The sequence below is a fragment of the Bombina bombina genome, chromosome 3 (assembly GCF_027579735.1).
Source record: "Bombina bombina isolate aBomBom1 chromosome 3, aBomBom1.pri, whole genome shotgun sequence".
Classification (NCBI taxonomy): domain Eukaryota; kingdom Metazoa; phylum Chordata; class Amphibia; order Anura; family Bombinatoridae; genus Bombina; species Bombina bombina.
The window spans coordinates 1,162,442,375-1,162,467,503 of NC_069501.1; the positions used below are offsets into that span (position 1 = coordinate 1,162,442,375).

General features: G+C 38.3%; 1 protein-coding gene across 1 annotated transcript in view; it reads right to left on the reverse strand.

The window, feature by feature from the left end:
* Positions 1–25,129, reverse strand: part of DYNC2H1 (dynein cytoplasmic 2 heavy chain 1) — a 1,178,830-nt gene that overhangs the window by 102,764 nt on the left and 1,050,937 nt on the right. Inside the window, exon 83 of the mRNA XM_053705582.1 lies at positions 24,266–24,355. Coding sequence (XP_053561557.1) covers positions 24,266–24,355 — 90 coding nt within the window. The remainder of the gene's footprint in view (positions 1–24,265; positions 24,356–25,129) is intronic.

Genomic DNA, 25,129 nt, shown 5'->3' on the forward strand with positions numbered 1-25,129 from the left:
TCCTGCTGAAAATAATCCACACCCAAAATAAAGTTTAACGAAAAACATAAGCAGAAGATTCAAACTGAAAACGCTGCCTGAAGAACTTTTCTACCAAAAACTGCTTCAGAAGAAGAAAATACATCAAAATGGTAGAATTTAGTAAAAGTATGCAAAGAGGACCAAGTTGCTGCTTTGCAGATCTGGTCAACCGAAGCTTCATTCCTAAACGCCCAGGAAGTAGATACTGACCTAGTAGAATGAGCTGTAATTCTCTGAGGCGGAATTTTACCCGACTCAACATAGGCAAGATGAATTAAAGATTTCAACCAAGATGCCAAAGAAATGGCAGAAGCTTTCTGGCCTTTCCTAGAACCGGAAAAGATAACAAATAGACTAGAAGTCTTACGGAAAGATTTCGTAGCTTCAACATAATATTTCAAAGCTCTAACAACATCCAAAGAATGCAACGATTTCTCCTTAGAATTCTTAGGATTAGGACATAATGAAGGAACCACAATTTCTTTACTAATGTTGTTGGAATTCACAACCTTAGGTAAAAATTCAAAAGAAGTTCGCAACACCGCCTTATCCTGATGAAAAATCAGAAAAGGAGACTCACAAGAAAGAGCAGATAATTCAGAAACTCTTCTAGCAGAAGAGATGGCCAAAAGGAACAAAACTTTCCAAGAAAGTAATTTAATGTCCAATGAATGCATAGGTTCAAACGGAGGAGCTTGAAGAGCTCCCAGAACCAAATTCAAACTCCAAGGAGGAGAAATTGACTTAATGACAGGTTTTATACGAACCAAAGCTTGTACAAAACAATGAATATCAGGAAGAATAGCAATCTTTCTGTGAAAAAGAACAGAAAGAGCGGAGATTTGTCCTTTCAAAGAACTTGCGGACAAACCCTTATCTAAACCATCCTGAAGAAACTGTAAAATTCTCGGTATTCTAAAAGAATGCCAAGAAAAATGATGAGAAAGACACCAAGAAATATAAGTCTTCCAGACTCTATAATATATCTCTCGAGATACAGATTTACGAGCCTGTAACATAGTATTAATCACGGAGTCAGAGAAACCTCTTTGACCAAGAATCAAGCGTTCAATCTCCATACCTTTAAATTTAAGGATTTCAGATCCGGATGGAAAAAAGGACCTTGCGACAGAAGGTCTGGTCTTAACGGAAGAGTCCATGGTTGGCAAGATGCCATCCGGACAAGATCCGCATACCAAAACCTGTGAGGCCATGCCGGAGCTATTAGCAGAACAAACGAGCATTCCCTCAGAATCTTGGAGATTACTCTTGGAAGAAGAACTAGAGGCGGAAAGATATAGGCAGGATGATACTTCCAAGGAAGTGATAATGCATCCACTGCCTCCGCCTGAGGATCCCGGGATCTGGACAGATACCTGGGAAGTTTCTTGTTTAGATGAGAGGCCATCAGATCTATCTCTGGGAGCCCCCACATTTGAACAATCTGAAGAAATACCTCTGGGTGAAGAGACCATTCGCCCGGATGCAACGTTTGGCGACTGAGATAATCCGCTTCCCAATTGTCTACACCTGGGATATGAACCGCAGAGATTAGACAGGAGCTGGATTCCGCCCAAACCAAAATTCGAGATACTTCTTTCATAACCAGAGGACTGTGAGTCCCTCCTTGATGATTGATGTATGCCACAGTTGTGACATTGTCTGTCTGAAAACAAATGAACGATTCTCTCTTCAGAAGAGGCCAAAACTGAAGAGCTCTGAAAATTGCACGGAGTTCCAAAATATTGATCGGTAATCTCACCTCCTGAGATTCCCAAACTCCTTGTGCCGTCAGAGATCCCCACACAGCTCCCCAACCTGTGAGACTTGCATCTGTTGAAATTACAGTCCAGGTCGGAAGAACAAAAGAAGCCCCCTGAATTAAACGATGGTGATCTGTCCACCACGTTAGAGAGTGTCGAACAATCGGTTTTAAAGATATTAATTGATATATCTTCGTGTAATCCCTGCACCATTGGTTCAGCATACAGAGCTGAAGAGGTCGCATGTGAAAACGAGCAAAGGGGATCGCGTCCGATGCAGCAGTCATAAGACCTAGAATTTCCATGCATAAGGCTACCGAAGGGAATGATTGAGACTGAAGGTTTCGACAAGCTGTAATCAATTTTAGACGTCTCTTGTCTGTTAAAGACAGAGTCATGGACACTGAATCTATCTGGAAACCCAGAAAGGTTACCCTTGTTTGAGGAATCAAAGAACTTTTTGGTAAATTGATCCTCCAACCATGATCTTGAAGAAACAACACAAGTCGATTCGTATGAGACTCTGCTAAATGTAAAGACTGAGCAAGTACCAAGATATCGTCCAAATAAGGAAATACCACAATACCCTGTTCTCTGATTACAGACAGAAGGGCACCGAGAATCTTTGTGAAAATTCTTGGAGCTGTAGCAAGGCCAAACGGTAGAGCCACAAATTGGTAATGCTTGTCTAGAAAAGAGAATCTCAGGAACTGATAATGATCTGGATGAATCGGAATATGCAGATATGCATCCTGTAAATCTATTGTGGACATATAATTCCCTTGCTGAACAAAAGGCAATATAGTCCTTACAGTTACCATCTTGAACGTTGGTATCCTTACATAACGATTCAATAATTTTAGATCCAGAACTGGTCTGAAGGAATTCTCCTTCTTTGGTACAATGAAGAGATTTGAATAAAACCCCATCCCCTGTTCCGGAACTGGAACTGGCATAATTACTCCAGCCAACTCTAGATCTGAAACACAATTCAGAAATGCTTGAGCTTTCACTGGATTTACTGAGACACGGGAAAGAAAAAATCTCTTTGCAGGAGGTCTCATCTTGAAACCAATTCTGTACCCTTCTGAAACAATGTTCTGAATCCAAAGATTGTGAACAGAATTGATCCAAATTTCTTTGAAAAAACGTAACCTGCCCCCTACCAGCTGAACTGGAATGAGGGCCGTACCTTCATGTGAACTTAGAAGCAGGCTTTGCCTTTCTAGCAGGCTTGGATTTATTCCAGACTGGAGATGGTTTCCAAACTGAAACTGCTCCTGAGGACGAAGGATCAGGCTTTTGTTCTTTGTTGAAACGAAAGGAACGAAAACGATTGTTAGCCCTGTTTTTACCTTTAGATTTTTTATCCTGTGGTAAAAAAGTTCCTTTCCCACCAGTAACAGTTGAAATAATAGAATCCAACTGAGAACCAAATAATTTGTTTCCCTGGAAAGAAATGGAAAGTAGAGTTGATTTAGAAGCCATATCAGCATTCCAAGTCTTAAGCCATAAAGCTCTTCTGGCTAAGATAGCCAGAGACATAAACCTAACATCAACTCTAATAATATCAAAAATGGCATCACAGATAAAATTATTAGCATGCTGGAGAAGAATAATAATATCATGAGAATCACGATTTGTTACTTGTTGCGCTAGAGTTTCCAACCAAAAAGTTGAAGCTGCAGCAACATCAGCCAATGATATAGCAGGTCTAAGAAGATTACCTGAACACAGATAAGCTTTTCTTAGAAAAGATTCAATTTTTCTATCTAAAGGATCCTTAAACGAGGTACCATCTGACGTAGGAATGGTAGTACGTTTAGCAAGGGTAGAAATAGCCCCATCAACTTTAGGGATTTTGTCCCAAAATTCTAACCTGTCAGGCGGAACAGGATATAATTGCTTAAAACGTTTAGAAGGAGTAAATGAATTACCCAATTATCCCATTCTTTGGAAATTACTGCAGAAATAGCATTAGGAACAGGAAAAACTTCTGGAATAACCGCAGGAGCTTTAAAAACCTTATCCAAACGTATAGAATTAGTATCAAGAGGACTAGAATCCTCTATTTCTAAAGCAATTAGTACTTCTTTAATTAAAGTGCGAATAAATTCCATCTTAAATAAATATGAAGATTTATCAGCATCAATCTCTGAGATAGAATCCTCTGAACCAGAAGAGTCCAAAGAATCAGAATGATGGTGTTCATTTAAAAATTCATCTGTAGAGAGAGAAGATTTAAAAGACTTTTTACGTTTACTAGAAGGAGAAATAACAGACAAAGCCTTCTTTATGGATTCAGAAACAAAATCTCTTATGTTATCAGGAACATTCTGCACCTTAGATGTTGAGGGAACTGCAACAGGCAATGGTACATTACTAAAGGAAATATTATCTGCTTTAACAAGTTTGTCATGACAATTATTACAAACAACAGCTGGAGGAATAGCTACCAAAAGTTTACAGCAGATACACTTAGCTTTGGTAGATCCAGCAGGCAGTGATTTTCCTGTAGTATCTTCTGGCTCAGATGCAACGTGAGACATCTTGCAATATGTAAGAGAAAAAACAACATATAAAGCAAAATAGATCAAATTCCTTATAAGACAGTTTCAGGAATGGGAAAGAATGCCAAATATCAAGCTTCTAGCAACCAGAAGCAAATGAAAAATGAGACTGAAATAATGTGGAGACAAAAGCGACGCCCATATTTTTTAGCGCCAAATAAGACGCCCACATTATTTGGCGCCTAAATGCTTTTGGCGCCAAAAATGACGCCACATCCGGAACGCCGACATTTTTGGCGCAAAATAACGTCAAAAAATGACGCAACTTCCGGCGACACGTATGACGCCGGAAACGGAAAAGAATTTTTGCGCCAAAAAAGTCCGCGCCAAGAATGACGCAATAAAATGAAGCATTTTCAGCCCCCGCGAGCCTAACAGCCCACAGGGAAAAAAGTCAAATTTTTGAGGTAAGAAAAATATGATAATTCAATGCATAATCCCAAATATGAAACTGACTGTCTGAAAATAAGGAAAGTTGAACATTCTGAGTCAAGGCAAATAAATGTTTGAATACATATATTTAGAACTTTATAAATAAAGTGCCCAACCATAGCTTAGAGTGTCACAGAAAATAAGACTTACTTACCCCAGGACACTCATCTACATGTTTGTAGAAAGCCAAACCAGTACTGAAACGAGAATCAGTAGAGGTAATGGTAAATATAAGAGTATATCGTCGATCTGAAAAGGGAGGTAAGAGATGAATCTCTACGACCGATAACAGAGAACCTTATGAAATAGACCCCGTAGAAGGAGATCACTGCATTCAATAGGCAATACTCTCTTCACATCCCTCTGACATTCACTGCACGCTGAGAGGAAAACCGGGCTCCAACTTGCTGCGGAGCGCATATCAACGTAGAATCTAGCACAAACTTACTTCACCACCTCCCTTGGAGGCAAAGTTTGTAAAAACTGATTTGTGGGTGTGGTGAGGGGTGTATTTATAGGCATTTTAAGGTTTGGGAAACTTTGCCCCTCCTGGTAGGAATGTATATCCCATACGTCACTAGCTCATGGACTCTTGTTAATTACATGAAAGAAAGTTATATTTTGTTACTGCCCAGCCGCAGGTTAAAAAAGAAGAAGGAAGAAATGAACAGCAGCCAATCAGCATCAGCAGTTCTGATGTGATGAACTGTTTTACTGTGATCTCATGAGATTTCATAGTAAACTTCCTTAAACTGAATAGGGAAATAACATGAGTGTGCATAAGACACATTCCCTTACAAGTCCCGGGACAGGCATACTGATTTGCTGCTTAAAGTTCTTTACAATGGGGTGTGAATACTTATCAGCTTTTTACAGCTATGCTGTATCACTTTCAAGTGTTTCAACATTTGGGTATCATGTCCCTTTAAACTATGTCTTTAATATGGTCATTGCATACCCTTATGTTTAAAGAGGATGTTTTCAAATTGTATTCATTTTAAGTTGTTAAGGGGCATGAAAGTCAAAATTTAATTACACGCCAAAGGTTAAATTAAACACGGTAATAATAAAAAAACATTGTGCAATGCAGTTTTATTATTTATGTTTTTTTCCTTTAATTAAAGGGACCGTCTAGTCAAAATTAAACTTTTATGATTCAGATAGGGCATGTAATTTTAAACAACTTTACTATTTACTTTTATAATAAAATTTGCTTTGTTCTCTTTGTATTCTTAGTTGAAAGCTAAACCTAGGTAGGCCCATAAGCTAATTTCTAAGCTTTTGAATGCCACCTCTTATCTGAATACATTTGCCAGTTTTTCACAGCTAGAGGGCATTAGTTCATTTGTGCCATATAGATAACATTGTGCTCACGCACGTTCTTTTTTTTTTTATGAATCAGTGTCGTGTAACCTTGGTGGTCATGTATACTGCACAGTTACTGTTTGATATGTGCAGTAGCTAATTTGTTATGTCCATATTTGCCAGAGAGCAATGAGGCTTTTCAAGGAATGTGTCAGTCAGCAACAAAATAATAATAATGCTTATAAAGCATTTATTTTGTACATAGATATTTTGCATTTAAGTGATACTATTTGCAATGCATATGTAAAAAAATACTTTTAAGTCCCTTTCAGTAGAAATAAATATTCTACAATAATTACTTATAGCTTTTGAATGCATACCTCCATGAAATTCTATCTAATCTCACTAGTCAGGATTGTAATTCAACGTAAATCCTGACTGAAGTTTATTGGTTTAGTACTCGTTATAATAGTAATATGGCTGTATGAGGTTTTCTATATAAAAAAAAAATACAAAAAAACTAAAATGTATACTTACCTGATAAATTTCTTTCTTTCCGGATATGAAGAGTCCACAACGTCATCAATTACTAGTGGGGATATCACTCCTGGCCAGCAGGAGGAGGCAAAGAGCACCACAGCAAAGCTGTTAAAGGGACAGTCTACACCAGAATTTTTATTGCTTTAAAAGATAGATAATCCCTTTATTACCCATTCCCCAGTTTTGCATAACCAACACAGTTATAATAATATACTTTTAACCTCTGTGATTATCTTGTATCTAAGCCTCTGCAAACTGCTCCTTTATTTCAGTTCTTTTGACAGACTGCTCCCCAGATAACTTCACGTGCACGAGCACAGTGTTATCTATATGAAATACGTGAACTAACACCCTCTAGTGGTGAAAAACTGTTAAAATGCAATCTGAAAAGAGATGGCCTTCAAGGTCTAAGAAATTAGCATATGAACCTCCTAGGTTAAGCTTTACACTAAGAATACCAAGAGAACAAAGCAAAATTGGTGATAAAAGTAAATTGGAAAATTGTTTAAAATCACATCCTCTATCTGAATCATGAAAATTTATTTTGGCCTAGACTGTCCCTTTAAGTATCACTCCCCTACCTACAATCCCCAGTCATTTGACCGAAGGGAAATGGAAAAAGAAATAACACAAAGGTGCAGAGGTGCCGGAGGTTTAGTAAAAAAATAACTGTCCTAAATAAAGGGTGAAGTTGTGGACTTTCCATATCAGGAAAAAATGAAATTTATTAGGTGAGCATACATTTTCTTTTCTTTCCTAAGATATTGAGAGACCACAATGTCATCAATTACTAGTGGGAACCAATACCCAAGCTAGAGGACACAGATGACTAGAGAGGGAAAACAAGACAGGCAGACCTAAACAGAAGGCACCACTACTTGAAGAACCTTTTTCCCAAAAGTGGCCTCAGCCGAGTCAAAAATATAAAATTTTAAACATTTGGAAAAAGTATGCAGAGAAGACCAAGTTGCAGCCTTGCAAATCTGTTCCACAGAAGCTTCATTTTTGAAAACCTAAAAAAAGGAGACAGCCCTCATGGAATGAGCAGCAATACTCTCAGGAGGCTGCTGACCAGCAGTCTCATATGCAAAACAAATTACATTCCCAACCTGAAAGAAAGAGAAGAAGCAGTAGCTTTCTGACCTTTATGCTTTCCTTTTTTTTTATTTTATTTTTTTATTTCATAAACACATACATTTTAACAAAGGTTCAATAAATATAACCATATGGCAGATAGTCATTCCATATCTAGCCAAAGTCATAAAAACCACAATAGAGAAAGTAGTATACAGGAACCATATATAGGGAAGAGGAGGGGGGAAAAAAAGGGAGAAAAATGGGCAGCATTGACTCAAATTGGCCTTCCACACAATAATTAGCTTTTCATTCCCCATTGGTTCCTTTGAGAAATTATGATACAACTTTTATAACTTTATCAAATTAACCCAATGATTCTTAGTTTCCTATATTCCATTTAGGAATTAAAAATGTGTATCGTCATTTTATGCTGGGGTGTTCTAAGTTATGTACATATCTTTGCGTCTTAGAGCCTGTCTAACTTCTATATAAGATGTGTAATCCTCATTTGAATCAATCTAGTCACCTTCAACTTTCTTTATCCAGCCACTATCATACAGATCTAGAAGTCGAGCTCTTTATGTAACATCTATATATCATTTGATACCATCTTAACTCTTTTTAAAACCAGTAAAGTCTGTCACTTGCTATTTTTACTTATAGGTCTCCTACTCTTACCAACTAAGTGGCCTTACATTTGATTCTTTAGTTGTAAAGGGTAACCTACATTTTCCTCTAGCCACAGAGGCGAGAAAAAAAAAAGAGGCTATTCCTCTGAAAACCATAATCTCGGGAGTAACCCCTTGTCTAGTTGATGTTGTACCCAAGTGGATGTTTTTAAATTTGAAGCTGCATGTCTTTGCATCTCCAGAGGGAGTGAACTAATATATCCTTTCCATTTATTGAAAAATAGAGCAATCTGTTTAGAATTAATGTTCCTGAAATTTATTTGTTCAACCACCATCTGGTATTGTACAAACTTAAGGAAATCTGCGACTCTAAAGCTTTTCTGTCCTTTCCAGTAACTTAAAATTAAGTTCCTCCCAGTCAAAATAAGTAGATTGATAAATCTATTATTGGGACAGGACATAGTATATTTGCACAGAAAAAAAAATGGAGTTGATCCAGTTTAAGCTTTGACCCCATTATCTTACTTCCCCAAAAATGTACTTTCTGCCAAAATTGATATGCTTTTGGGTAGGCCCAAAAGCAGTGCATTAAGTCTGCGTTTCTTAGTCGGCATTTTGGAAATTCGCTTTATCCTGATTCCCCTTTGCTATTCTAGCTGGTGTTAAATATACCCTATTTAACATTTTCATGTGGGATTCTCTCCGACTATGCATGATCGTTGCTTTGGAGGCTAGCACTATACTCTGGGAAATTGTATCACTATCTACATTGATCTTTTATTTTGACCATTTTATTAGTATATCTGCCATATTTCTTTCCCCCAGAGCTTTCAACATGACATTGTAGGTTCAGGAGATGGTGTTCACCCCCTCCTGATATTCTCTTACCATTGCCTTCAGTTCTTTGGAATCTAATTTTGGGCCTGTGTCTTGCCTTCATTTTTCTACCCAGTGCCTAACCTGTAAATAGGCATACAAACTAGAGTATGGGAGGTTATATTGTAGGGACAGCGTCTAAAAGGACTGGAGTCTTAAATTTTTACCATCACATATCTGAGAAACATACCTCACTCCCCTCTCACCCCAAACTGAGAATATTGAGGGGCCCAGCCCAGGGGGGAAAATTTAGATTACCTATCAAAGGTAAGAATTCTGATTTCCGATAGTCAACCCTGAGCTCACTACATATTTTTAACCAAGCCTGTATAATTTGTTTAAATGTAAGCATTTGGTTAATTGTGTTAGGGAGTTTATCTGCAGTTTGATATAAAATTGCTTTTAGACTGAAGGGTAGTATTAAACTGGATTCCATCTCATAAAATGAAACCAACTCTTTTTCAGAAATCCAGTCCATAGCATATTTATCCAAAGCTGCATAATTATATAGTTTCACATTTAACATTTAACTAACCAAATTGTTTAGGCAATGTTAACTTAAATAATGAAATACGTGGTCTCTACCCCTGCCAAATGAACTGATTGAAGCTCCTAAGAAGAAAGATTATATCTTTGTTTATACAGGAGAAGCGGAAGATTCTGTAAAAAATATAGTAATTTAGGAAAGAGAACAATCTTAACTAACATGATCCGGGCAGTTATCAAGAGTGGTAGATTACTCCAGCTCTGTAGCTTCAAATCCAACCCCTTAATACATAGTTTGAAGTTTAAGTTATACCATAGACTTGGATTATTGCTTAGTGTAATACCTAAATAGCTAATCCGTGTGGATTCACTAAAAGGGTGCACTATCGGATCAGATGGTTTATGTATCCACAAGATCTCCGATTTTCTGTAGTTAATTTTATAGCCTGAAAATGAGCTAAATAGATTGCATATCCTTAAGAGCTGAGGAATGGAGTCAGCTGTGTTACTAAGAAAAAGTAAGAGATTGTCTGCAAAAAGGGAAAGAACCAGTTTATGTTTTCCTATAGACATACCCTATAGTTCTTGTCTTACATATATAGCTAAAGGTTCAAGAGATATATTAAAAAGAAATGGAGATAGCGGGCACCCTTAACGGGTGCCTTGTTTAAGAACAAATCTATTGGTGGCTCCCCCGTTCACTATAACAGATGAGGTTGGTTCTTTATAAAGTTGTCTAATAAATTGTTGAAAGACTCCAGTAAAACCAAATTCCTCCAAGGAGGTAAAGAGGTGATCCCATATAATGGAATCAAATGCTTTCTCCGCGTCTATTGTGAGAATAGCGAGATCCGGCTTAGAGTGGTGTCCTTTTCTTTCTGGTTTATTCCAGAAGTAATCAAGCACCACTTGAACATTACGTAAATTCTTTACTGGATTTCTACCTATCATAAAACCTGTCTGGTCTGTATGTACACTGTAGCTCAAACGGGATTTCAGTCTGTTGGCTAAAATAGACGTGAGGATCTTATAATCTAGTTTAGTAAGGAGATTGGCCTTTATGAGGTGTTCTGGATCAATGCTATATTAGATGCTGCAAAAAGTGATGACTGAGGTTTATTCCCCATGAAATAATTGTTAAATAAATTGCATAAAACAGTAGGGATCTGCTCAATAAGTAATTTGTAAAATTCTGCAGGTATCGAATCCGGTCCAGGTGTTTTGCCTACTTTTAATTTATGTATTGTCTTAATTATTTCCTCTACTGAAATAGGTTCATTTAAACTTTGAAGGTCAGCCCTCTCAATTTGGGGTAGAGCTACCCTCTGCCAGAACTGATACTTGAGCTCACTGTTGATTTGGTTAGCTGCATACAATTCCTTAAAGGTTTTAAAGAAAACTTACCTAATCTCTACTGGATCTGTCACTCTTGTGTTGGCGGAAATATCCTGCACCCCTGAAAATATAGCTTTAAATTTTTGTTCTTCTGAAATTGAAGATTTTTAAAAATAGATCATAAACTGATTTAATACATTTATATTTATTCCACGAAACAACAGAAGGGCTACTAAGATATTTCCTATAATCATTTCTAAGGGTGTTGGAAAGCTGCTCTTCCTTTTTTCTCTGAATTGCCTGTGCTTTTACTAGGTAGGCTTGGATCTCCCCCCTAAAAACTGCTTTTGCAGTCTCCCAAAAAATTTCTGGTTTATCTAAGTGTCCAGGATTATCTCCCTGAAATTGTTTCCATCTGTTTTGAATCCATGATTTAAAGTGAACATTATTGATCAAATACTGTGGAAAAAACAGCCTACCCTTATCTGTTGAGCATTTGTCCCTAAGGCCTATCTCTAATCTAATCATTGCATGGTCTGAAACCACAATATCTTGAATGTCTGACTGAATTTCCATTTTTAACATATTTTTTGCTATTAAGAAAAATTCAATTTTTGAAAAGGATTTGTATACACTAGAGGCACATGTGTATTCCCTACGATCCAGGTTCTGTGCTCGCCATATATCCTGCAGAGCTAATTTCTGGCAAAATCTTCAAAGAATATCTGATTCCCTAGACTTCGTGGGGCCATGACTAATTTTCGATCTGTCTAAAATATGGGAAAAGGCCATATTGAAATCGCCTGCCACCACTATATTTTTCCCTATATATAAAAATTTTTAAACTAATATCTTCCCAGACTTTTTTATCCACAACATTCGGACCGTAGATATTACAAAAGACACAGGTGTGCCCATTGATTTCAATTTCTAAAATTTGATATCTTCTATTAGGATCATTAATTGCAGAGATTATTTTGTAGTTTAACTGTTTATGAATTAAATCTAAAAGGGGTCTAGCTATTTTATCATAAGGGGTGAACACCACTTCTCCCACTCACTTACATTTAAGCTTAATGGCCTCCTGAGGTTTAAGGTGTGTCTCCTGAATAAATACTATATCTGGTCTTTTAATTCCTAGGTGTCTAATCAATAATTTCCTTTTAATTGGGGATGATATCCCACCAACATTCCATGATAGTAATTTTAATTTTGCCATCTAGACTCCCTTAGCAGTGAAAGGGAGGGAGAAGAGGGGGGAGGGAGAAGAGAGAAAAGGAAAAAAAGGGGAGGGAGGGGGGTACTTCCCCTTTCCAGTTTTTAGCAGTACCAAAAAAAAGGTTTAGGTGTGAACTCTCTGAATAATTTAGAGTTTCTTTATACAATACCCTTCTTAGAATGGGGCCCATATTTATCCATGCCTGAAATCTAAGTTGTTATTCTATCCCCTTACTCAGACAATAGGCTTTAACTTCCTCGACTTTATTAAAAACAAAGGTTTCACCATCCTTGTCCAAGATTATCTTGGCGGGGTATACAAGTCTAGTCCTTAAGTTAGCCCTAATTAATTGAGAGCAGAATGTAGCCATTTCCCTGCGTCTGGCTTGGCTTTTAAATAAAAAATCTTGAAACAAAAGTACCTTATTAGGTCCTATCATAATGTTATTATTTTTACGATATAATCTGAGTATATGGAACTTATCCTGAAAGTTCAAGAATTTAATGATAACTACTCGTGGTTTCACCAAACCGTCAGGGTTTCTTTTAATTGCCCATATTCTATGTGCTCTTTTTATGGGTATCCTTAAGTTCTCTGTGTTGCTACCTACTAATTTGGGGAGTTGGATGGCTGCGAAATTTATCAAGTCTTGGAAATCCCCTGTATCTGGAAGCCCAACAACCCTAAGGTTGTTGCGCCTAGACCTATCTTTTAGTTCTTCAATTTTGGACAGTAGAAAATTTAGTTTGGTGTTGTGAGAATTGGTCATCTGGTCCTGAATTACTGCCCTATCTTCTATGTCTGAGACTCTTGTTTCTAATTCGTTCATACGTGTTCTAAACTGCTTCATTTCACTAGAAGCAGCGAGCATTTCTTGTCTTAAAGATTCAAATTCTGAAATCTGCAGTAATAACAATGTGTTGTCTGTATTAATCGAACCTGTTTCATTGTGTATATGTGGTTCTAATATACTAACATCATACATCGCTAAAGTTGTAGTTAACCATCATGCCACAGAGCAATGGTCACTTATACTGTGGAAAAAGAGGTTAATGTTAAAGCAGTATAGTCTCAGATCAGTTTCCAAATTTATATTATAGGGCCTGACAGGGAATTAACTCAAGCTAGAACCTTGGAAAGTAAAAGGATTTCTATATTCAGAGACACCAAGCCTGTATATAGTTATCAAAAACTTAGTAAAACTAACACAGCCCTAATAACAGAGATTAAATTAGACAGGAACCTCCTAAATGACCGAGACAACCCAGTTATTGAAGGCACAAAGCCTATATGTATCTATCAGAGACTCTGTACAAAGTGGCAGGGCCCCAATCTTTTTGCAACAGAAAAAACTGAAACATATAATGTTGTACTCTACCCAGAAAAGACAAAGAATCCCCTTTTTGAGTGAAAGGTTCCTGCTTTTCAACAGGCAGATTTTAACCTCTCTTCCAGAGGAGCCTGTCTCAAATGTACCAATTCTCTCACCCTTCAAGCAAACTCTAAGAGGTGTCTATATAATGTCCTTAGGATCATTGAGTGTATGTTGATGGCTTTTATTGTTTAAGCAAGATATTTAGGCTTAAATTGGGCTGTTTAATCAACTGATCTTTCGTCCGTTTAGGCGCCTGAAAAATAAATACAATACAGCAGGACCACCTTTAACGCTCCCAATATAGCCTTTATGGTTGCATCATTTTTATCAGCGCATATGTCACATATCACGATTTTACAGGGCTCTTGAAAAATAAGTACAATACAGCAGGACCACCTTTAACGCTCCCAATTTAGCCTTTCTGGTTGGATAGTTTTTATCAGCACATATATCCCGTATCACAGTATCATGTTAGAAAAGTCTAATTGGTTGCAATTCTATTGAGAGGAAAGAAGAGGGGCTTTGCCCGTGATACTTGCTGTTTTTGAAGCCTCTTTGATACCAATGATCCTGGACCTCTACGGCTGTCCCGGGTCTTGGGCCCCTTGCCTCCCACTAGTAATGCTGTGAATCAGCTATGGTAGTGCTTGCTATGAGTTAAGCCAACTTCCCTCTACAGCTCTACTGAAGAAATCTCCTGTTGGGTATGGTGAGAAAAGCCACTGGAGTCGGACACCTCCATCATCCGCGGCCTCACCTCTCCCCACTTCGGGTTCAGCTTCGGGTTTAGCTTCTCCTATCACCTCTCACCTCAAGCGCTGGTCTGTGCATTCAGTAAGCTCCCTCCCAACAATGTGTGAATGGTCCTTACAGTGCTGGAACACCGCTTGGCGTCGTGACTCAGCTTCTGAGTCGATCTGCAGGTAGGATACCGGTAACTGCAAAAAAGGATCCAAGCCGGGCCGTGTACTCACTGGCCAAGGAAAGATGCAGGTGGGGGTAGTTCAAACCTGCCCTTTGCGATAGAGCAGAGTGCTAGCGTTCCACAGTGCTGCTCGCTCCTTCCCTTCCTGTCCCAAACTAAAGGACCTTTTTGCTTTCCAGAGAAACAAACAAACAGGGCAGAGGACTGGCAAAAATCCTAAGTCGCCTATAGGTAGAATTTAGAGCATGCACAACATCCAAGATGTGCAACAAACGTTCCTTATGAGAAGAAGGATTAGGACATAGAGAAGGAACAACAATTTCCTGACTAAAATTTCTATCCAAAACCACTTTAGGAAGAAACCCCAAATTAGAACAAAGAACCATCTTATCAGCATGAAAGATAAGGTAAGGCGAATCATACTGCAAAGCCGAGAGTTCCGAGAGCAGAAGAGATAGCAATAAGAAACAAAACCTTCCAAGATAACAACTTAATATCTATAGAATGCAATGACTCAAATGGAGCTTGCTGCAAAACTTTAAGAACAAGATTAAGGCTCCAAGGAGGAGCAACAGAAATAAACAAAGGCCTGATTCTGACCAGGGCCTGACAAAAAGATTGAACATCTGGCACATCCTCCAGATGCTAGAGTAACAAAAAAGATAATGCAGAAATCTGAACATTCAGAGAACTGACTGAAAATCCCTTCTCCAGACCTTCCTGGAGAAAAGGAAAAAATCTTAGGAATCCTGACTCTAATCCAAGAGTAGCCCTTGGATTCATACCAATAAAGTTATTAACACCATACCTTATGGGAAAACTTCCTAGTAACAAGCTTGCGAGCCTGGATCATGGTCTCAATGACCAACTCAGAAAAACCATGCACAGACAGACCTAAGCGTTCAATATCCAAGCAGTCAGCATAAGAGAAACAAGATATGGATGAAAGAATGGACCCTAAATTAGAAGGTCCTTCCTCAGAGGAAACCTCCAAAGTGGAAGAAATTACATTTTTCACTAGGTCTGCATACCAGATCCTGTGAGGCTTTTGCAGGAGCTCTTAAATTACCGATGCTCTCTCCTGTTAGATACGAGCAATGACTCGTGGAAGGAGAGCAAATGAAGGAAACAGGTATGCTAGACTGAGACCCCAAAGGAACTGCCAGCACATCTATCAGGGCGGCCTGCAGATCTCTTAAGCTTGAACCGTACCTTGGAAGCTTGGCGTCCTACCGAGATGCCATCAGATCCAACTCCGGTATCCCCCCTTTGAGTTTAACCTGGAGAACACCTCCGGATGGAGAACCCACTCCCCGAGTGGTCAACTGGGAAATCCTCTTCCCAGTTGACCACTCCTGGAATGTAGATAGCAGATAAACAACAATTGTGAGCTTCTGGCCACTGAATATCCGAGTCACCTTCTTCACAGAGTTCCTCCCTGGTGGTTGATGAAAGCCACTTAAGTGATGTTGTCCGACTGGAACCTTATAAACCAAGCTAAGGACAACTGAGGCCAAGCCATCAGAGCACTGGAAATCACTCTCCACTGCAAGATGTTTATGAGGAGAGCAGACTCCTCCCGAGTCCAAAGACCCTACGCCTTAAAGGAGTCCCAGACTGCTTCCCATTCTAGCAGGCTGGCATCCTTGGTCACAATCACCCAGGAAGGTCTCCGAAAGCAAGTGCCCTGAGACCGATGCTCCTGAGAAAATTACCACAGGAGAGACTAGACTGTGACAGATTCGGATGGTTTCCGTTCCATTGACTGAGCATGCAAAACTGCAGAGTTCTCAACTGGAATCTAACAAAGAGAATGATGTCCATAGAAGCGACCACCAGACCGATTACCTCCAAAGGCAATCTCAAGAACTAAAAATGATCCCTGTGAATAGGAACATAAAGATATTTATCATTCAGGTCTATGGTTTTCATGAACTGACCCTCTTAGACCAAAGGAAGAAATGGAACCAATAAATTCCATTTTGAAGGATGGTACCCCGAGCAACTCGTCAAGACACTTAAGGTCTAGAATGGGTTGAAAAGTTCCCTCTTTTTAACCATGAACAGGACTGAATAGAACCCTAGACCCTGTTCCTGTACTGGAACTACCACCCCCATGAGGAAAGGCCCTGAACACAGTTCAAGAATGCCACTCTTCTTCCTCTGGACTGCAGAGGAATTTTCCCCTGAAAGGGAAAATATAGAATTCATTTTTTTTTTATTTTAAACCTGAGATACTATGTCCACAGCCCAAGGATCTGGGACATCTCGTATCCTGATAAAATAGAGAAAGACCGCCCCCACTAGATCCGATCCTGGACCAGGGGCAAACCCTTCATGCTGACTTAGACTCAACTGCGAGTTTCTTGATTGTTTCCCTAGTTCAAAAACTGAATGGGTTACCAAGAAGACTTTCCTTTGAAGTTACAAAAGGAACTAAAATTACGTCCTTTAAGTCTGTTCTTTTCGTCTAGTGGAAGCAAGGAACCTTTTCCACTCGAAATGTCAGAAATTATTTCTGCCAGACCAGGCTCAAAAACGGTCTTACCCTTGTAAGGAAGTGTCAAAAATCCTGTAATAAGAGGAAACATTAGTTGACCAAGATTCTAGTCACAACACCCTTAAACAGCTTGCGAGTACCTATTCAAGGTGCAAGTTGCTGCAGCTGGTTTTAAACTGCAAAACCTTCCTACTACAGCTGGCTGTGGGCTAAAACAGTGAAGGCAGAAATCCTGACTCCCCTAGTTAGAGAGCCTTAATTCTGACTTTGATCTCCTTTAAAGGAGTCTCTATCTAGACTGATTCAGACAAGGCATTGCACCAATAAGATGCCGCACTTGACACAGTGGCAATACAAACTGCAGGTTGCCATTGAAAACTTTGATGAACAACCATCATCTTCAAATAAGCCTCCAGCTATTTGTCCATGGAATCCTTAAAAGAGCAGCTATCCTCTATAGGAATTGTAGCTCTCTTAGCCAGAGTAGAAAAGGCCCCTTCTATTTTAGGTACCGTGCGCCATGACAGAAAACACATTTTTAAAGACAGGAGATGGGTGAAAAGGTATCCCTGGCTTCTCCCATTCCTGTGAAAAAAAGTCCTTAACGGACAACCTGGAACAAGAAACACTTCCACAGAGGAAGGAAAACATCTTAAGGATTGACAACGACAGGAGTATTGGAGTCGTCCAAAGTAGCTTATACCTCCTTTGGCAATATATGATGGTGTTCAAGCTTAAATCTGAAGTTTACCCTTTCAGTATCAGATGAAGGCATTATACTGTCCAAATCTGAGATTTCACCCTCTGATGCTACCGAGTAATCCCCCACATAAGCACTTATGAGAGAGGACAAGCTACGAAGCAGCAGATGGAACAGATAAATTACACTCTGAAAAATCTTAAGATTTCCTCCTGCGCTTCCCCAACATGGGAAAAGCAGATAAAGCCGCAGATATCGCTGAAGATATCTGTGCCGCAAAATCCGATAGCACATAAACTCCTCCAGGAGGCTAAGATGAAAAGCATGGCACAGCATCAACCTAAGAGATATGAGGCTCAGAACAAAAACTTTTTTTTTTTTTATAAACTTATTCAAAATATGAGGAACAGAATTGCCTAGTAAAAACAATTTGGACCCCTGGACACGATAAGCATTTATGCATAAGAACAGACCCCTGTTCCAAAAACATGATAGAAATGCCCATTCACTGAACTTTATTTATTAAGGACTTTCATGAAGCACTGTCACTTTAAGTAATTTATGATAGTTTTTAACAGATTTTCATACTCAATGCAAAACCGTTCTACAAGCAAAGATTCCTATCAGGTTGTGACAAAAATAACTACACACTTGGAGGATAAACTATCCGTTAAGCAACTAAGTCTCCGACACCCAGAGACAGTAGAAATTATCACCGCTCCATTCTCAGTCAGACAAGGAGGCGGGGTCACAAAATCAGCTCAGCAACAGCTAAAAATGGCGCCGCCCTGTTTTTCAAACCTAAGAAGGAGACAGAGTCACAAGCTCAGCAAAGAAATTAAGTGCACAGCTAGAGCTAACAGCGCGCTTCATTTTTCACCACAGGCAAACAAATTTTAACAGTCAGCCCTCTCTGCTAAAGAACGATCTTGAGAAAGGAAGAAGTCGAAAAACATCCAGTTATATTAAAACATAACATTAATTGATCCAAGGTCATGGTTAAAAGTCTTTCATTTCACTACCTCATAAAACAACAGGAAAACGGTTAAAAAAACAGCTGTGTAATAGAGCATACGTGTTTCGGCTGAAGAGCCGTAATCATAGCTTAACAAAAGGTAGGAAGCCACATTCTTATATTTACCTAACTACACAGCCATTGGCTAAAACAAACACACAATCAGCTGCTTGAACAATTACTTAATTAATTAGATAAGTGCACACTAATAGAAACTGCCCTCTGAAATGTTTGCGAGATCTAAACTTCAGGTATATACAAACTACCCGTATTTTTCGCTCCATAAGACGCACCTGACCATAAGACGCACCTAGTTTTTAGAGGAGGAAAACAAGAAAAAAATATTCTGAAGAGAGCTTGTGTTTTTGAGAGTGTGTGATGAGTATGTGTGTGTTAGAGTGTGTTAGTGTGTGTGTGTGAGAGAGCTTGTGTGTGATTGAGAGTGTGTGATAAGAGTATGTGTGTGTGAACATCTGTGTGTTTGTGTTTATGCGCTTTTTTTTTTTTTTTTTAAATGTTGCTAAACTGATCAAAAAGGTGGCAACTCTAGTCAGTGCTAAATTACATGCAAATGGTGCAAAATACATGATGAAGGTATATTGCTAACCTGTTTTACTACACATACCTAAAAATAGTATATAAATCTCAGTGTTTACTGTCTATTTAAATTAAATTACAAGCAGGAGATTAAAAAGTCACACAATGAAAAAATAAATTACAAAAAAGAAGAGATAAAAACACAATGCAGAGGTAGCACTGACACTGACTAGCAAATGCACCACTCATCCCCATTACTGTAAATCCATTTTAACAAGATTAAGGTTTACACTTCTTGAAATCTGTCAACAGACTGTGTACATGTACATTTTTTTATTGGCCACAAAAAGTGCATATTATATCAGGAAAGGAAAGGAAGCAATGCAAACTAAACAAATCTAATCAGCATCAGAAGATTTTATAAATCATACGTTTATAATAAAAGATCTGCTAGTACTCTCTATCTGTAATGTTCCAGTCCACCATTAGATCTGTTGCAGACTGTACTATGCCCCAACACAGAAGAAAAATACCAAAGCCTGGTTTTTCTTTTCTTAAACATTTATATAGAGCACTATCAGACAGCTTGATTAATGATGACCTGACCTGTGTATTCCTTAAGTAAGCAGCCTTTGTTATTTAAAGTCTGTAATATCCACAGCCAGAGAATAAAATTATACTCACCCTGCTGCACGACGTTGTTCCCGCTCGCATATTTCAAAAGCAAAGAGAAAAGGAGCCGTTTTCACAAGCAGCACTGTCTGCAGCACATGATGGATCAAATGATCAAAATAACGTCAGAGGAAAGTAAACGGGTCGGGGAGACACTTCCTCTACAACTTAGGACTTCTCATAAACGAATTCCGAAGGGACTCCTGCTTTGTTATCGCTACTGTCAAAGTAACATTTGTGGCCATGCAATTCACAGAGCTACTGGCCTGTGGCTATGTGTGCGGTAACTTAGTGGTGGGCGGGGCTCAGGGAACCTCCGAAGTCTCAGAGTCAGTGGGCGGGGCCAAAGGTAACCGGCGTTCACACATTCGCTCCATAAGACGCACAGATATTTCCCCTTACTTTTGGGGGTGGGGGAAGTGCGTCTTATGGTTCGAAAAATACGGTAAATAAAACTAAAACCTCTCCATATAATACCAGAATACTGATAATAGTTATTGACAAAGTCTGCTACGTGTAACATATTGTTAGTGGTATAATACACGACACACAAGATACATTACTAATCAAAACGAATACAGAAAATAAGAGGGATTAAAAAATGAATAAATAAATAAATGAATGGTGAACCACATTGTTGGGAGGGAATCAAACCTATGTACTAACGGGTCCCATGGCTAGTCTCTAACCACTAAGCTATATGTAATAAGGATGGGGACCGATGTATGCAACATATATATATATATATATATATATATCTATATCTTAGTGGGTACTAAAATCAGTAGAATAAACAAATGAGAGAAACGATGGGCACACAAACACCCAGATCCTTTATATGTGTAGCTATGGTGATGATGCCGTTATTCAATACCCCATATTCAGCTTAAGTGACCATAGGTGGATAGAAGGTCAATAGGTAATAGCAATATGAATAAATGTGTAAACCCTAGTCAAGTGACACAGGTATGTAATTCTGATTTAATATAATATAATTGGACCACTTTCTAAATCCTCAAGGGATAATAAGAGATCTAATAAATACACATATAAACAAATCGATAGAAAAAGGGTAATAAAGTAATAACTGAAAAAACGATAATAAAATAATAAATGATGTTTTGATTAGTAATATATCTTGTGTGTTGTGTATTATACAACTAACAATATGTTACACCTAGCAGACTTTGTCAATAACTATTACCAGTATTCTGGTATTATATGGAGAGGTTTCAGTTTTATTTAGTTAGTATACACCTGAAGTTTAGATCTCGCAAAAATTTCAGAGGGCAGTTTCTATTAGTGTACACTTATCTAATTAATTAAGTAATTGTTCAAGCAGCTGATTGTGTGTTTGTTTTAGCCAACGGCTGTGTAGTTAGGTAAATATAAGAATGTGGCTTCCTACCTTTTGTTAAGCTATGATTACGGCTCTTCAGCCAAAACGTGTATGCTCTATTACACAGCTGTTTTTTTTAACCGTTTTCCTGTTGTTTTATGAGGTGGTGAGATGAAACACTTTTAACCATGACCTTGGATCAATAAATGTTATATTTTAATATAACTGGATGTTGTTCGACTTCTTCCTTTCTCATATTTGAATTTCGCCAGCCTAGAACAACCATTCGCCCTTGCAATTGTGGTTTACAAAGCCCACCGAGTATGGTCTACTCTTTGCGATGAAGTATATGCTCCTGGACTTCTGATTGGTACAGTACAGATGACGGATTGTCCTCCTCTTGGGATATTACATCTGATTGGCTGAATACACGCACGCCCCCATCACACCCATCTTCTGGCGTCCGGGCGAGAAATACCCGGATGGTCTAAAGTTCCAGGTTTACCGGAGAGTGTTGCCTTATCAAACAGGGTGAGTTGAATCTCTAGCTCGGGAGAGCTATACGTCAAATTGTTGACGGTCCCTTTTAGGTAACCTGCCGCGCCGGCAGCTCCTTGGCATTTGATGCAGGTGAATTGGAACTTGGATGATTAGTATGAACTACTACAGCACAAATTCAGTTTCGATACTCACAGCTTGACGACTGAGAGATTTCATTGGCTGGTATTGGGGTAAGCCTGCTGCTGTTATAACTTATAATTGACATTACTGTTGCATATCATTGATGAAGACATTAGCTGATTTATCAGCTCTATTATCACTACTACAGGACATTTACACTCGAGTGGGCTTCTTCCATAAGTTGTAAACCTGAAGTTTATTTACTCTTCTTATTGCACTGATTTTCCTTCAATTAAGAGGTTTATTTGAAGGTTTCTTTGTCTCCTAATATATTTCTGTTTCTTTCTAAAGAACGATCTTGAACATATACAAGGGAAAAACTCACCCAGTGGAGTTCCAGTTCTTCCCTTACCCAGTGTACCTACCACTGTACTATAGTGGGATTATGCATAACGATAGTTCAGAGAATAAAAACTACTGAGAAAGGGGAAAATAAAAGTGAAATAAAACTTAACAAAAAACAGCCTCAGGGGATAATTCCCCAAATATAAGGAATAAACCCCACATGCCTCACACATATAATAAGTGCCTGCCACTGCCAAATAAAATCCTTCCCAAAGGATTAACAAGTCCCATTAAAAAACTGCAATAAACTCCTCTTAGTGCAAGTCTCCAAACCTAGAAGACAAAAAGCACAAAAAGACTAGCCTCCCGGCAGGAGGACAACTTACAGGACGTGAAAGGACACATACTCCTTACAGAGACCTGTAGAAAAAAAAAGAACAGAGTAAATTTACTCTGGCATTCTATTCCATGGGCAGCAAATATGTTAGGAAAATAAAGCAAGGCCCACCTCACAAGTTCCTTACTGCTCTAAAGTCACCACTACTCTACTGCAGAGATTGACGTGGACTACAGCTATACCCAAAAGTCTTGCTTGTAGCGAAAAGAAATCCAATTGTCTTCACCAAAACTTCACCTCCTCCACTGACAGAGGCAAAGAGAATGACTGGGGATTGTGGGTAGGGGAGTAATACTTAACAGCTTTGCTTTGGTGCTTTTTGCCTCCTCCTGCTGGTCAGGAGTGATATATTCCCACTAGTAATTAATAAAGTTGTGGACTCTATATCTTAGGAAAGAAACCACTGCTTCTACTTTGCTAAACATTGTCATTGACATCATTTTCTTGTTATAGCGTATTCCTAACTCTATTTGATCCACAAATGGTATAAACATAAATATATAAATAAATAAATAAATAAAAGTTATATATACTATGGGGAGAAAAACATAGTATTGTGAGAGGGATAATCACAGCTGAGGGAACACAATGGGGGGGGGGCTAATATGAAGCATGCCCCTCAAAGGAGGCACCTACTGCACTGGGTTTGACTAACCTAACAGGTTGGCTACAAATGGTTAAAAATAAATCTTTTTTTTTTCATAATAAAAACGTAAATAAATTAAATAAAAAAAGGTAAAAAAAATCAATCGATTTAGTAAGAGTGTGCTCCCAGAAAAACGTGTTGCCTAGGTGATAATAATGTACCACAGATAAAGAACTTCTGTGTATTGTCATTACAGTATTTCTTTAGAATGGTTATATGAATAGGAAAAATTATAAAGTAGTAAACATGGCAGTAAATAAAGAGTGAATATCAAAAAAGACTATTCAAACTGCAATGTAAATGAAAGTTTATCACCTATGTAATTGTGGATTTAATCACATCACCGGATTGCCTCATTTTTTTAATTGACACTGTCAGAAGGTGGTACAACCAGTCAGATTCTGCGCATTATTGTCAGGAATGCATTATGGTAACTGAACTGCAAATGACGCTCACTGGCTAAAAGGGACAACACTCATCCTTAAAGAAAACTGGGTATGGGTGTACACACAAGCCCACAAGGGGGCGCTTCCTAACACTAAATCTATAACAAAAGTAACTAAAATCTAAATAAAAATATAATATATAATAGTAAAGTGCAATAAATCCACAAGGCGGCAGCACTCTGTCAAAGGATGGTCAAATCCTGGTGTGTGATGACGGCGCCTCTGTTCTTTTTTCTGCAGATCAACACTCATCCTTATACTGTTTTCTAGGGAAAAGCCTCCACCAAAGAAAAAGTAAATTTATACAGCACAGAAATAGCCGTAAAAACAAATACAAATTTACAACCATTGCTGTGCTGAAGTTGTTTTTTTTTTTTTTCTTCTGCACTCTGTGATCTACAAAGGATAATACTCTTTATGTTCTAGAACAACATGGGTTTATTAATATAGCACAGTTTTCATTTACTACGTGTTTACCATATACATAATTGTACCTGAAGGGCAACTGCTCGAGTTACAAGACCTCGAAGATATTGCAAAGGATCTTCTGGACCTTCCCACTTGTTTTGCCAGGCAAGAGGGCACTGTATGAAAAATACATAAATAAAACAATAATAAATACAGCATACTTAAAAGAATAAAATATCTGATTTCAGTTTTAAAATCAACCATTATCCATGCAGATAAAATATTTAGGTGTCTACTTGGTGATGCTAAAGTAGCTCAATCTGAACTAATAATTGATGAATAACGTTCAACCTTATAAATAAAAGAAAATTAAAGGGACATTCCGGTCAAAATTTAAATGCACTTAGATGAATTACATCTTTAAATAAAAACATGTTTGCACTATACATGCATTGGCAAAAATTCTTCTAGTAAAAGTTATCACTGTTTTAGTGTAAACATTTTTATCTGCACATGCACGTGAGGTATAGCTAGATATACTCAGTGCACCAGCATTTTAAATACTGCAGCTGCTCAGGGTGCCAGTGGAGCTTGTATCATGTCAGCAATTAAATGCAGTCATTACCAGATGGTACAAGCACCTTAGGCTCTCTGAGCAAGTGCTGTGTTTAAAATGCTGGTGCACGGTGCATACTCAAATACATTTTTGAAACAGCTATAACTTTTATTAGAAACATTTTTGCTAATACTTGTATATTACAAAAATGCTTATATTCAAAACTGAAATGTATCCATGTGGATTCCAATTTTGGCTGAAATGTCCCTTTAACCTTAGCGAACCATAGAATGCACACACAAAATGTAAAAGTTAAATGCCAGAACCAGACAAAAGCTTCAGAATGAAACACAGGCTTTATGGCAACACGGTTACGATCTGCTCAAGAGAAAAA